The sequence below is a fragment of the Diplotaxodon limnothrissa genome, linkage group LG15, assembly GCF_057381915.1.
Source record: "Diplotaxodon limnothrissa isolate DT_005_m linkage group LG15, D_limnothrissa_male_GT1.1, whole genome shotgun sequence".
NCBI classification, from domain to species: Eukaryota; Metazoa; Chordata; class Actinopteri; order Cichliformes; family Cichlidae; genus Diplotaxodon; species Diplotaxodon limnothrissa.
Window position 1 is genome coordinate 13,036,092 of NC_140610.1, and position 15,392 is coordinate 13,051,483.

The 15,392-nt window shown below is 40.6% G+C and overlaps 1 protein-coding gene across 1 annotated transcript; it reads left to right on the forward strand.

Annotated features, from left to right (window-relative positions):
* The first annotated feature begins 333 nt into the window (after nt 1–333).
* cd164 (CD164 molecule, sialomucin) lies at nt 334–14,693 on the forward strand. The gene is made up of 6 exons (XM_085373193.1): nt 334–839; nt 1,381–1,452; nt 7,700–7,765; nt 8,062–8,136; nt 10,796–10,876; nt 10,962–14,693. Exons 1-6 carry the CDS (start codon nt 770–772, stop codon nt 11,126–11,128), a joined length of 531 nt encoding a protein of 176 aa, XP_085229319.1. The 5' UTR covers nt 334–769; the 3' UTR covers nt 11,129–14,693.
* Nucleotides 14,694–15,392: the final 699 nt, after the last annotated feature.

Below are 15,392 nucleotides of genomic sequence, written 5' to 3' on the forward strand. Positions count from 1 at the left end.
ACTCAGAACAACGATTCATTGATTTGCAGCGACCCTTTCTCCCTGACATGGCAAGTGCAACCAAACCAAGCCACAAAATAGCTCCACAAAGCAAAACAGCCACAGGGTCAACACCCTGTCGGGATAAAAAGTTCAGGCTTGTCCTAAATCTGTCAACAAACTCAATATAATATTACTCACATGTAAGCTTTCCTTCATTGGCAGAGTTAAATATGTTAAAATTTTAATTGGGAGGGGCTAGGATGGACAAGATTAGAAACGAGTAAATAAAAGGGACGGTTCAGGTTGAGCGCTTTGGAGACAAAAAGAGGCAGGGCTGAGATAATTTGGACATATGCAGAGCAGGGATAGTGGATGTAAAAGATTAGCTAGGCCCTCTAGCGGGTCCATCCCGGCTTCAGTGTGAGGTTATTTTAACCGTGTTTTGAGGCACAGGTGCACTTTCATAAGGTGTTTTAAACAGGGTCTCAGCCAATCAGAAGTGCAGTCTCTTCCTCGCTTTAAGACACCCTCCTCCCTTCCCTGTTGTTGACGTACTGCCGACCCATTTCTTGATTTTTCTCACCCCTCCCCAGGAGCTGCCACGTGACCTGTCAAGTAGGAAGTGTTGAAGCTAGCGAGCAGCAGCAGGAACAGCGGCGGCACGAAACGCAACACAGAGGGGTAGCTGTGAAATCTCCCGAGTCTCGTTCTCGACGCTTCTCTCAAGATACGTTTACCCCCTCTCCACCCCTGTTGAAGCAGGCTCAGCAATAAGTTGTCCGCAGTCATGTACGTGAAGGTGGTGTTTTTCGCGGTGGCTCTCGCTCTGATTGGCGCGGCGGTCGCGGCAGACTCAGGTAAGTTTTCGCGACCTCTCGTCGCCGAGCTAGTAGCTAGCTACAACCCCGCTCTTTAGCCGGATATCCACCCCCGGGAAACAGATATATCTCCCTGCCCGTTTGGCTCCATTTTCGGTCACCTCCTATTAGTTTAAAAAAAATGTCCCGCTTTACGTAAAAATAAAATACCACCCCACCTTATTTCCTTCTAGCAGCTTGTCATCTTTATGTCCACGCTGGCCACTCAGGACTCGAGGACTAGCTAGCGTTTGTTTTTGAGCTCGTTATAGTGGGATTATTTGTGTCATGGTGCGACCTCTGAGAGGAATTGTGACACTCGCTTTAAGCCAAACTGTCATATCCATCTGACTGGGTTGTTATGAAATATAAACGGGTTAGTTTAGCCACATTTTAAGATCTTTTTACCAGCTTGCTTTGATGATCTGTGCTTAAAGGATTTAAATGTGTAAATTGGCCACCTTCTGGTGATCTACAGGGAAACTATTGGAAGTTACTTTAAATGACAAATAACCATAACTAAAATCTGATTTCTTTGCAGATGGATGTTCCGAGCTAACTTCATGTGATAAATGTGTGGAAGTCGCTGAATGCCACTGGGGTAATTGCTCATGTGAGTACCTGTCTTGTATTTTTGAAGCATGAGAGTAAAGGTTTGTATGTCCAGAAGCCTTGGGGTTTATTGGTTGCATAATTCCCAGTATAGAAAGCAATGATCTCATCCCTGTTTCCCTAAAGCCCAAGCAGCAGCTTAATGTGGTATCCCCAGCTGGTGCCAGTGGATCTGAACAGGCTGGTTTTGGGAAGTAAATTATGGATGCAAGCCAAGTTTGGAGCAATGCTCTGCTACTGTTATATTAAATTGATTGTGGGGGATTAATAAGGGGCTTTTTTTCTCCCTTGGGGCATTTAGATTTATTTTCAGTTCTGGTTGGGGTTTCGATTCCCTTCATTTCTGTGCTGCTTTTTTTTCTATTGTCATAAAGTCAAACCTGCTCTGACGTGTCCCTGATTTATACTCTTTTGCACAGCAGTTAGGAAATATGCTGCCCTAATTTGGAAGTGTGCTGGCTGTGATGTGAAATATGCGTTATTCAGTTACAAGGGTCTGCCATGACTAAAACTACATGACAAATAATTTCCTGGCTAAGTAACGGCTTTTCACTCACTACATCCTCCCCCTGTGGTTTGGTGTGTTTTGTTTTTAGTTGTTTTTTTTTTTCACACTCTTACCAGGAAATAAGGTTACAGGTTTTATGGGCAAAGCAGAGATCAAGGTATTGTGATCTTGTTTTCTAAAAATAAAAGGTCTGTTGCACAAATTGAGTCAGCAGATAGGAGTTAAATTATACAATTAAACTTCTGTCATTTTTGGGTTAAAGCACGCTACTTCTTTAATCCTCATGAGTGGTGGAGGCCCACCAGGGGGATATTAACTGTATCACCCTTGAGAACCTTGTTATATATTTGTGCAGTGTCTATGGAAGGAGACACAGCACAGGTCTCTGGTGATTTGTGAAGATGATGATCGGGAGAGGAAGTGAGGGGATGTGTGGCAGGAAGCCTGCAATATCCTTGTGCAGAGGAACTGAAGGAAGGAGCGGATAATGGCAGAAGTGCAGGAAAGAGTGTGGAGATTGGATAAAAGATAAGCTCTCTTCATTATAATTTAAGCCTCAAGTTTGAGACAAAAGTATCTGGTGATCTCAGCCTGGAAATCTTCTGCCTTTAGGCTCGGTTAAAGAACTCTTTGTAATCTCAACTGTATCACAGGTTGGGCCACTGAAGCGAAATGGCAACAGTTAAATTTAATAAGACAGGTGCCTGCGCTTTACCTCTCATGGGAGCTGACCTGTTTGACAGCGTTACTGATGAGAAGCTGTATTCAGATTAGTTGATCCCACACCCCCTCCTGCTTTGTCTCTGAAAGGGAAACGATGATGCACACTGCCTGAAGATTTGTTGGGTGGTTAAACAGGAGAGGTGAGATGGCGGTTAGGTGCCTCTTTTCAGAGGACTGGATTGGTAGGTTTCCCAAAGGAGACATATGCCAGGGTTTACAATTTACGCACGGATGGAGAGGAAAACTCACAAGTCACAGACGCCAAAAGCCCAGAATCTTCAGAAAATATATTAAGATAGCCTTGTTAGGTTTCTAGTAATTTTTAGTTTTATTTCACAAATATTTGTGATAGCAGTTTTTCCCCCCACTCTATCCAAATAAGATAAGAACTCTTGAGTCATGTTTTGTCTACTTGGCCTTTTGTAACAGCTCTCAAGCCTGCTGCATTATAAAGTCCTGGTGTAAGCCTACAGCTAAACCTCTCACACAGTCGTGAATGAATCAGCTCTTCGAAGTGAACTAAGCAAAAACCGGAAAGGTCAGCTCTGGACACGTCCAAGTCGGCTTTTGTGAAATGCAGCATAACCACACTGATGTAGCGAGTAACCGCCTCCTACACTGTCATAACTAGATTTATCTTTGGTTTAGGGATTTTGTATAAACAGGTCTTCAGCGTCATTTCCCTGATGCGTGGTATTTAAAAGCTTGAAAGTTTACATGTGTGGACGCACGCTCTGTAGTGCCTTTTAAGTGCAGGTTGAGATGAGGCTATTTTCTGTGGTATGCTTGAGGCCCTGTGCGACTTACTTTCACTGACATCAATTTGTGGACGTTACCGGGTGGCACCATTTTGGAAAAAGGCTGAGAGCGTGTCCTGCCTTTCACAGCTGGCTGTGAGATAACATCTCTCTGACCTATTTGAGAGTGAAAGGAAGGAGGGGGGAAAAATGCTCTTCCTTCGTGGTTCAGCATACGTTGCCTGCAGGGTCTGGTCACACACAAGGTGTGAAATACAAGGCGGGCAAATAATTTCGAATTTACTTGCTCGTGGGCTTCTTGAAAATCACAGTTGGTAAGGTAATGAGTCATTTAAGTTTCCAGCCTAAGGTAGCAGGATGTGCGTAAAAACAGGGAAGAGCTGCACATTTGTGTGTTGTGGCAGCGAACTACCAAATACGCCAACAATCATTTGAGCAGCACAGTGACACACGCTATGCTGAAACATTGCATCATAAGCTTGTCAAACCAGTTATTATAATTCAGTAGCTGCTTGGTAGTCGCTTGTGTCCAAGGCGCAAAATGCACAACTTGATACACAAGACCACAAAATAAGCCCTTTGTGGAGTGGAAAATACAGTTACTGAGTCATTTTTGACTTTGTTCAGACAAAGATGCTTTCAGTAAACCGCTTCAGACTCGCCTGCTGTTAAAAGTTGATTTGTCTTTAATTTATGGGCAGCCACCTGGTGAGGGTCATTGGGCTTGGCTGCTCTGGATTATAGTGTAACAAGAAAAGGTGGTGTATGATGACGTTTTACAGCACCAGGTGCAGCGCAGTGAATGGAAACCGTCCCCTTTTATGATGTTCCTGTATTCAGGATGGTAATGTCTCCATATGCTCATAAACCAATGCGAGAGCGATTTCACAAAAAGACGAGCTCAAGGGTAATTGATGGCTTATCCCATCACCAGATGTTACTGCAGCTTATTGTAACAGAGTCCTGACGGTGAAAAGATATTTCCTTTAAAGACTGTGTTAGGAATCAATGTCCTGTAGACAAGTGACAGCAAAGTGCGTGCCTGCTGTTACTCAGTAACTGTTTTTATGTCCTGTAAGATTTCCTGATAAATGAAAGCCCTGCTTGGCTCAGGGGTCAGCAACCTTTGCTATCAAGAGCCAGACTCAAATAAGTACTTATTTATTTAGTCTGTTTTTTATATTGTTGGTATGCTTAACTTGCGTTTTTACCTTCAGCTTTTGATATAGCTTATTTTTTCTTAATAGTAACAGAGCCTTTTAAGTATAAATTAACCTTATGAACATTATTAATAGGTGTAATTTAAATCTTTTACCACATGTGACCATTATGCAGTGGACCATTTATGATTTAGTATGTCATTGTTCAATAATAGAGCTAGAATATTGAATACATAAATAAATAGCAGCCTACTGGCTTGAACTGTATTTATAGTAAACAAAAAAGGAACATTCAGTAGCACATGGAGCATAGAATAAAGAGAGCAGTGTTGTTAGTAAAAGCAAGCTGATTCAATTCGCTATTTTTCCTCAAGGACATTTATTTACGTTTTCAGGAGGTCTAAGCATTTATGTTTATACATCCATGCTAGTCACCACAATTGAGGTACAGCAGAGCCTTAGAGTCACTGGAGATGGGACAGTAAGCCGTGTGTTTGCGACTCCTGGCTTTGTCACTGATATTCATGGAATAAATGCACAATTAAAATGATTTTAAGTAAGATTTTTTTAATAATAGGGATGTATATAGTGTTTTTTTTTCCCTCCCCCTTGCAGATTAGACTTTATTGTATTTAACATATCTGAAAGGGGTGAAAACTGCTCCTCATGATCGAGTTACTCTTTGTATTTTAATTTGAATTTTTTATTTACGGTCATGTTTCAGAATGAAAAACATTGCATTTCTTACATTTGAGATGCAACAGCCAGCATTTTAACATTCCTGCAAAAAAAATAGCCTTCAAGTAGACCAATCATTCAGCTGGAACACATCATACACTTCAGGAGTTTAATTGGACACCATCAATTAATAATTTTTGCCAATTGATCCTTGCAGAATCGTTTCAAAAGCTTTTAGTAAAACGTGGTTCATGCTGAACAGCAGCAGTGAAACTTGCACTGTGAAGCTGGGTGTGGACAGAATGTATAGTCACACGGTGCTGCTGACAGGAGTGACTCATTGTCACGTCACTGTGACACAGGCTGAGCAGTGGAGAAACTCTCACAAATTGACTGAATTTGTGGAATTTCACTTTGCTCCTGTTAATGAAGACTGTAAAGCAGTGAATCCTGCAGCTTAACTTCTTGTCAGTATTTGGGTCTGGAAAGACTTCATGGAAGGGCAAAGTCCCCTTCTGTCGTGGTTAATAAGTAATGAGATTATTTGCTAAAATGTCATACAACTAGATGACCAAAGCCAACAGGCTGGAAAACAGAGGTGAAGTCACCTTAGCTGAAAACGATGAGGGAATATAACTCAATGACTCTACTTTATATTTGAGGGGGAAACTTGTGTCTCCACGTTTTTGACAGCCTTAAACTGTTTTCACAAATTACCCTCCAACAATGTTTGAAGAATTAAGGCGGGGAATTGCACACAAAAGGAAATAATCCACCTCATACATATTCTCACTAATGGAAAGGCTTCGACTGGTTAAGGCGAGAGATGCTGTCCGAGTAGAGCAAGTAGGAGGAAAAAAACATGATATCCACTCACTAGCTGTGAATTCTGATGGCGATTACCATCTGTAGTCTTCCACGGGCACAATCAGACATTACATGGACTTTGACTGTATGTCTGATCCGATTGAGTCGAGTATTCAGATACTTGCATGCAGCTCTGCAAGAAATGTCTGGAAGTTTTTGGGGCTGAAGTCCACTTTAGTTACAGGTTACTTAAAGGTGACTTAAAACGCATACGCAAGAGATTAAATCTCAACAAGCCAAAGATGAAATTGCTTCTTATAATTAATTTGCCTTTCTTTATTTCTATTTGTGGGGTTTGTTTAGTGGCAAATTCCCAAGTTACTGCAACCAAAACATTAAGTGAAAACTACAAGTTGGAAAATGAACTGTATGATATGAGAATGCAAAATGGTTTCACGAAGCAAAAATTACACAAAGAATGAAGTAGGAAACAAAGTGAAATTAAATAAAGAACCACAATAAATTAAAAAAAAGGAAAACAAAAAACAAGGCTGCCATGTTAGAGAAGGTGCTCCACTGCCTGTCTATTAAGTGGTGCAGGGGGGGGGGGGGGTCCAGATTACCCTCCCCCTCAGCTTCCACAGTTATTTGGATGCTGGGTTCACAAGCTCGTGGGCAGGTGGAGGAATTCAGACCGCACCAACATTGATGAAAGAGAATTCCCGATCCATGTGGTATGAATGTATTACACAGTTATAGGATAAATAACAAAAACATTTTAACTGTTTCCTGTTGAAATATCGGGCATTCCACCATATTTAGATTATAAACTGTGCCTGTGTGGGTTTCCTCCAGATAACTCGGCGTCCTTTCACTGTTTCAAGATACTTATTGGGTTAAGAGGTGATTTCAAATTGCCTTGAGTGTGAATGGTCATCGGTCTCTCTGTGTTGGCACTGTAATAGGTACCCTGCCTGTCATCCTGTGACAGCTGGGATAGGCTCAAGCCCTCATGACCTTCAGTTTAAATAAGTGGTGGTGAAATACTTGGAGACAACAGGTGATAAAGATTTTTCTTTACATATCTGTTTTGCTTTATTTTGGATAGCTGGGTTTTTACGCATAGTTAACTAAAGAATCTGAATACTTCTGTGATCCCTGAGAAGGTATCCAATTATCTGAAATAAATAAGTAAAAATAAAACAAACTAGTGTGAGACATGCTCAGCTTTAAAGTAAATGAAACGGAAGTGTAATGATGGCGGAGCGGAACATAAAAAGACACCATGACTGCAGGATGTGGGGCTGTGTGAGCAACCGCTCTGGGGGAGATAAGGAATTAGAACTGCTTCACTGCAGATCAAATCACTGTTTGTATAAATGAGATCGTCATTTGAAGCGTCATCTTAGCACATATGCTTCTTTTCTTTTAGATCGAATATTATTTTAGAGTACACAGAGTGTGTTTTTATTGCTTGTGGCTGCTTTCTGTAATCTGTATGAGCGTAACTTCAGTAATTAACCGTTGCTGACACTAGTTTAACTGCTTGTGCAAATGTAATTAATATAAATCATAAACCAGTCATTTAAAATATCATGCTTTTCTGTCTTTCAGCAATTTTTGGCTGTTACAATGGGACTCTAAAAGGAAATGACTCCTGCATCAACGCCAGCTGCTCCGGTAGGTTTAAAAGTAAACTGTTATTCTACACACCAGAGTGTAAATTAACATTTTACGTGTTTTTTTAACATGATGTTTTGGGCTCTAAGAGATTCTGTTTGTCTCACTAACTAAGGTGTTGATTAATGGTCAGTCTGAGTGTCTGAGTCTTTTCCTGTTTTTCCTATTTGTTTGTGTTTGTAACATTAAAAAAAATGCTGTTGTAGACTGTTGTGACATGTCTTTGTTGTTTAAGTGGTTTATCTTGCTTTCCTCTTTACCACCTCTTTTGGTGCTGGTTCCCTGTCCATTTTCAGGCTCTGTGAGTACGCCCAATCCTACAACCCCCCATACTACTGTTGTTCCCACCACCTCTAACAGCAACACCACAGGTAACCATTCCCTGAAATCCTCAGCTTTTCCCTCCTGTTGTCTGTGCTAGAGCAGGGCGATATGACCAAAAATATTTATCACGATATACATTTGAAAATTTGCGATAACGATATAACTGACGATATAACTCACACTAGACAAAATACTTTACAACTCCACAACTTTATTAGTGCAAAAAAAACCCCCATCAATGTATTTTCACTTAAACAAGCAGCTGTTTTATGTGCATTAAAGTTATATAAAAATGTAACAGTGCAAATTCCTTGCTGACAGTTTAACCAAGAGGCATTTCCAGTGGAAATTGGCCGACATATCCTCAGCATAACCATGTATAATATCCACAAAACCTAAAAAGAGGTTATACACACACACACACACAACATATTATGTTGAAGCACAGTACGTATCACTCCACCAGGCTCCTGACTACGATAGCTGTAATGCTCCGACAATCCATCAAGCGGTGCGGGTTTGTAGCTTAGCAAAGTCATACTAAAACATTTGACAGATTTTCGAGCGCCGTGTAGCACATAAAATCGTTTCGCGGTCAGTAAACACAACCAGAGTTCATACATAAGGCCCATTGGATTATAAGGGGCACTGTCGATTTTCAGGAAAATCAAAGGATTGATTTTAAGTGCGCCGTATTTTCCAAAAAACATGGTAATAACGACGGCCCGCTAGCATGCTCTACCAAAAATAGTGCTTTGTTGTGTGTCTGACGGACGAAAGCCAAACCAATTCCACACCACTGAAGTTGCAGCAGTTTTACAAACCAATTCTGGTTCATCCGTTTCATTCAACTTTTTGCTTTCGCCGCCATGCTTTTTCCGACGTATGCATATGAAAACAAAGGCACTGCGCATGCGCGTTTTACCCATATTCTATTGCGATATTTCATTTTTCTATCGTTGCTCAAAATTATACCGGTATTACTGTGAACGGTATGATATGGCCCAGCCCTAGTCTGTGCTAATGTTGAAGTGGTCTCATTAATAAAAATGTGATCTCTTAAAGTTGTAATACTTAAGAGTTTCATGGATTTCGATACCTAATGCTGCTGTGTTTTCCAACTAGTGGCTTTTATTGCGACAACTAACAACCGCTTTCCATTAATACCTACGTGGATCAACTCGACTCCTTACCCATTACGATGAAGTACAAACTGGCTTTTTGTCAGACTTGGGAATTGTTGTGTAAATTTTTTAATTTTCCATTTCCCTTGTTGCCGGTTTTCAAAAATGGCAGTTGTGATTTTTGTAAAGGAGACTCTCATGATTCATCAAGTGACACAACTAACTAGCCAATCTGTGGCACGTAGACCCTTGATGTCACATTTTCAGATCCATCTTGAAGAGAGCGCTGGACTCAAAACCTATTGATTGGGTTGGCCTTTCCTATAGTTTGTATTGATAATGCTGACTTGTCTGCAAACACTTGCGATATACTTTCTCATCTATATTTGTAGTTAGGTTTTAGTGAAATTTGAAATAACACAGTGAAAATTGCAGCGAGATTCATGTAAGAACCTTCAGCAATCACTTGCCAAGTGGTTGCAGAGTGCAAACGTTTCACTAGCAACCAGTGACTACTGGGGCCACTGACAGGTCTTTAGACCTGCAGGGTTACAGTTGATTTCACAGCAACTGGCCGCAACCATGTTAACTGATGGAAGAATATTCGTTTTTTTTTTCCATTGCGATCAGTGGTTGCCAGTGGGTCTCTTGGCCTGTGTGAATGAAGCCTTAGGTGAAAAGTTAGATCAGAGTTACAGGGTACAATCAAACAGACAAGCACATCCCGTTGTGCAGTAGCATGGTTGATTCTGAACACAAGGCTATTGATCAGATTTCTAGAGAAAAATAAAAAAACAAAAAAACACAGAATTGAATTTTTAAATCCTCTTTAAGACTCAAGACGCTTGAGGAAAACATCATACAGAGCAGATAAATTCCTGTTGCGGGAGCTGCTCGGTGTGTGGATCAGTCTATTTTCAGGTCTGCTTAAATTACAGGCACCATACCTCCAATTCCTAGCTAACTTCACTGCCCTCTGCTTCTGTTGTTGTTGTTTAGAAAAGAACTTGCATCATATGAAGCATGAAATCAGATTTCAGTGCATCCAAACTATTAACGTTGTTGGTGTGTGCTGAATAGGCGGAGTCAACATTTAAACTGTGTCAGCTGACGCATGAATTGCTCAGTTCAAGCCTATGACTGATACAAAAACAAGGTCATTCCTACAGTGCAGGCACAAACTGAAAACTAAAATCAGTTTGTCTTTAATGGCAGCTGGTGATTGCTGGTATCATTTATTATTTCTTTAGCATTTTCTTTACCACATCTTATAATTATTTTATTTATATCATATTATATTATATTACATCTCTCAGTGCACTAACCAAACACCCCATCAGATCCATGGGATTTTGAAATACGTGCTATTTCCTTGCCCCTTCTCGTCTCTTTTTTGCCATCTTCTAGGAAAGAAAAGCTGCTTATCCAGTGTTTACACTCTAGCTAATCAAAGTGTAGCTATAGTGTTAAATCAGGACCAGTGACCAGAAATTTAAATCTTAAGGATTACAAACTGAAACTTGTGATATAACCTGCTTGTTTTGAGGCTAATAGATGGGTAATTACTGTGATTCTACTACAGAGAATGGAACCATTACTACTACTCCTACTGCTACCCCCAATCCACCAACGACACACTCAAACTCCTCGAGTACTTCTTCAAGTAAGTCTCAGAAACTATACGATTTTTACGTCTGTCTTGTAATGTACAGAAACATCAGTAACCGATTTCTGAACTTTCATCTCAGCTGTAACTGTCACAACAGTCAGCCCGACAACCGCCCCTCACAAGAACTCGACCTTTGATGCCGCAAGCTTCATCGGTGGGATAGTGCTGGTCCTGGGGCTGCAAGCCGTCATCTTCTTCCTCTACAAATTCTGCAAGTCCAAGGACCGCAACTACCACACCCTTTGAAAAGTTCGCACTTGACCTATCCTCGCCAACTAGACCCTTTCAGAGAAAGCTCCCTGATCAGCACACACTCATCCATGTGGTCTCAAACAGTGTTTTCAAGCAGGTTAATTTTGTAATCAATCATCTTTGTGGCACTTGTGATTCTAGCCTCCCTTAGTGCTGCTGTTGTAGTCACTATAGAGGAACCCACGCATGCCCGTATGTGTGATAAATCAACAGCCAAACAGATCCTCAGTGACGAGGCATTCAGGCCTTGAGCATATGGATTACATCATCTGGTAGCTGCTCCCACCTCCATCATGCAGTTACTCATTTCTGCAAAGACCATTTCCCAGTGAATCTGAAAGGAAGGGGGGTTGTGTTATTTACAGCCTTCCTTCTCATACCTTCGTCAGTTAAAAAGGCCACATAAGAGTTAAAAGAATTATCCATGTATACAAAGCGGCTCAGGAGTCGTACAGCTACAGAGGTCACGTTGATTTGGAAACACTGTTTGAGATCACAACTGCTCTTTAACACGACGACTTTGATGATTCAGTTTTGCTTTTGCCCTGTTAAATTGTGGTTTCCTCCCCTCTGTGCAGCTGTATTATGTATATTTGTTCATAGATGATGTAAAAGAGGCGGGGATTCTTTTTTTTTTTTTTTTTAAAAAGGGGATAAAAGCAGAACCAAATCATCCAATGTCGTGGATAAAACAAAAAAACAGGCTTATTTATTGATGGGTGTCTCCAGTAACATTTAGGAGTGCTGTGTGTTTTCTCCTGCTGAATCCTACCTTTCCATCCTAATATTCAAGATGTTAAAACACCAACTGCCAGCGGGGCAGCTCAGTGCAATAAATCATGTATCGAGCTCATTTCCCAGCCATTAATCTCCCAAACTTCCTGATCTTAACCGGTGTCAAATTGTCCATGCATGGGTTGCCAACGTGGAGCTGGCTGTTCTATTCTGTGGAGTAATTGAAAGGATCAAAAATTAATGATGGTAGAATATTTGTTAAAAACGAGAATGGGGAAGTTTTGGGTTGTTGTTGTTTGTTTGTTTTTTTTTTGTTTGTTTTTTTTAATAGTAAGTACATTTCTTGATGTAGACAGTGAAAGCAGTGAAGTGCCTTTAATGTCCTATATGACTTAAAGAGAAGGAGGGGTGAGTGTTTATTAGTTTCTAAGAGAGAGAGAACTGTATCGCCGTGAGAACCATCGTATTGCAGCTGGACTAAAGAGCCTTTAATGTTGGTGAATACAGTAGATGGTGATAACAGGAGGGCCTGGGTCTTTTTTTGGGGGGTGGGGGGGTCCACTGTAAGTTAAACAGATATTCAGTGCATGAAACCCACAGTTACTTCAGTGGTAACTTTGTAGAAAGTACTTAAAGGTACTCTAGCATCTAATTTACCCTCTAAAAGCTCGCAATTCATGTTTTCCAAGTTCAACCAGGGAGGGGGGTTTTAGAGTGGTGTTGTAAATCTGAGTGAAGAAATGGGGAGAATATTGGGCGTGTTTAAAAACTTGAGAATCAGAGAGAGTGAATAGGGGTAAATGTTGGACTGTTTTGACTGTTTTGTTGTTTTTGTCAAATGAGCATCGCACCTCTTGATTTTGGATTTTTGCCATGTTAAGTGAGAGGATTGTGAATGAAGAAACAGCTTGGTGGCTGTGCTTAAAGCTTGTGCCGATTCCTCTGATTAGCTTGCTGCTAACTGTGATTATTTTCTTATTTCTCTTGTACATAGCCACATCCTGTGTTGTTGTTGTTGTTGTTTTTGTTGTTGTTTTTGTTTTGTTTTTTTCTTGTAGTTGCTTGCCAGTGTCAGGAATGTTTTCTTTAAATGCCTTTTTCCCCTCTTGCATGCTGGATGCTTGGAGTTGTTTTTTCCTTCCTTTGCATATGCTCTTAGGGATTTCAGTATACTTTAAAAAAACAAACCCCCCCCCCCCCCCCCCCCCCCCACACACACACACACACTCTTGATTATTTGTGATTGGCCCATATGCTAGTTGAAAGAATGCCTTGAATCAGTGTGCATCAAGCCAAAGTTCTCAGTTTAGGCATGGAAATTGAGCGTTGCACTGACGAGCTTTGTTTTCTATCTTTGCTTTTGTAAATGTTTTCATGGTTTAGCCAAAAAAAAAAAATAGAAAAAAAATGCTTGTATAAATATTCGTCCTGAAATATTACTAGATAATGAATGAATGATCAGCTTGTTTTTTAAGACATTCAGTGGAAATGTTTTTCTTCTTATTGTTTGATTTGGTTTGGGGTTTTTTTTTTTTTTTTTGCTTACGTGATTTCTGGATTACACGTTTTCTGCTGCTCACCATTAACACGCCTTTAAAACCTACAGTCACCTGATGGCATTAGGCTACAGCCCAAAGACCCATGTGTGGCAGGTAGGCTGCAGAGTTTTTTGCCTTAGCTGCACCCCTTCGTTCACTCTCTGTACGTGGAGTCCCTTCGGCCAATTTAAAAGAAACATTTGAGTTCATTCCCAGCTGCTGAGTGGGCTGCTGTGAAACTCTGTTCAGCGTGGTCGCTGCGTTCCTTACAAACCATCAAATGTTGATATCCATGGATAACTGATCTCCATTGTGTTTACTCTGCAACTTCTACAAGATACCTACGCAGTCCCTGCACCTTTTTAAGGAAAAGTGCCTTATTCAGTTGATTTCATAGATATATCTATAGATATATAAAGTTGTATTGCAAAATGATATGCCACATGTATTAAGTAACGATGGGACTCAGCACTTTCAGGCCCCTGTGAAGTGGTTTTCTGTGTCGTATTCTGCTTAAATGTCTGTTTATGTCACAATCGGCCTTAACTTCTTGATCAAACGAGCAGTGATAAGCATGGTGGGGCGGAAGGGAGAGGTTGACTGTGTTCCATTCTTTCAAGCGATGCCATTGAAGCAGCATTTTAAGTATACAGCAGAATCAAAGGTGCTGCTTTAGTGATTTGAATCCTTTACGTTTCAGCTTAATAAAGCACGCATGTGGCCTGGACAGCCTCTCACCCGCATATAGAGATAAAATTCACCAGTAAAGTTGCAACCACAGCCACAAACCTCTAGCGTTGTAAAGTCACACTTCCTCCATGCTGCAAATGGTCACATGGTGACTCCACTTTGGTTCTAATTTGCAATTGCTGTATCAGATGACCTTGCTTTCTGTCTTTTGTAAGATTTCAAATTCAAAATCCAAACTCGTTTGGTTGCGGAGTTCTCTCATATCAGTGTTCTGCTCAGAGAGAGAGATGTGTATGTTTTATTTTATTTTTTTCCTCCTTTCTCTTGTGGGTTTAATGCTTTTGTTTGTTTTTGTTAAAGGCCATCAGTCTTGTAGGTACAACCTCTGGGCTTTCCCCTCTCACACAGCCATATGTAGACTCCTGCAGGTGCCAGAATGCCTCCTAAAAAGTTTTGTGCTTATTTTGTGCCCTTCTTTTCTCCCACTTCCTCTTAAACTTTGTTTTGTTTTGGGGGTTTCTTTTGGTTTTTTTGCCTCGTTTCCTAGTGTTGCCTTTTAATTTCACAATGTTAAACCAATAAAGTTTGAATATTGTAAAATGAATCACTGCAGCGTAACATTTGCTTGGGAACTCGTCATTTACATCAGTGGAAAGACGATACCTGGGCAGGTCTTGTAGAGCGCTTGTCACCATGGTTACAGTTGAAAAGCCATTTAAAAGGTGGTGTATCAGTTTCTGTGTGAGTATAAGTAATACTGGCTCAAATTCAGAAGGACAGATTGTCCTGATAAAGAGGAAGCGAGCATAAATGCAAATAATTTATGCAGAAATTCTACACTAATGGCAAAATTATCAATATATTTTACATTTTCTTTCATAGTTCATGGAGTGACTCCATATTGTATGGGTTTCCACATTGACAAGTCAAAGATCCTTGATTTGAGCCCAGGAGTAGACCCAAATCCCCTTTTGAGGTTGCTAAATCAAACATGTAGACAGCTGGTGAATAAGGGAGCAGCTGTCACGACCATTTATATTTAAAGAAAACAAAAACGAAACCCAAAAACCTAATTTGATATATGAAACGCATACTAGTTTTATTTATAGCACCAAGACCCAACAATGATACAGAGAAAACCTCAACAATCGGGCGCTGTTGAGCGAGCACTTGGTGAGAATAGGAAGGAAAAACTTCCTTGTCAGTTCTCCCAACCCTGAATGTTAATTGTTGACTTTAGAAGTGAGCATAACGGAAGCACGAGCCTTATTTCAGTATATATGCTGTATATTTAA

What these genes read in the sequence shown, in the direction of transcription:
- cd164 (XM_085373193.1), top strand. Translation starts at nt 770, where the DNA reads ATGTACGTGAAGGTGGTGTTTTTCGCGGTGGCTCTCGCTCTGATTGGC. An exon ending in GGCGGTCGCGGCAGACTCAG is followed by an intron (nt 840 to 1,380) that starts GTAAGTTTTCGC and finishes ATTTCTTTGCAG; the next exon opens with ATGGATGTTCCGAGCTAACT. An exon ending in CATCAACGCCAGCTGCTCCG is followed by an intron (nt 7,766 to 8,061) that starts GTAGGTTTAAAA and finishes GTCCATTTTCAG; the next exon opens with GCTCTGTGAGTACGCCCAAT.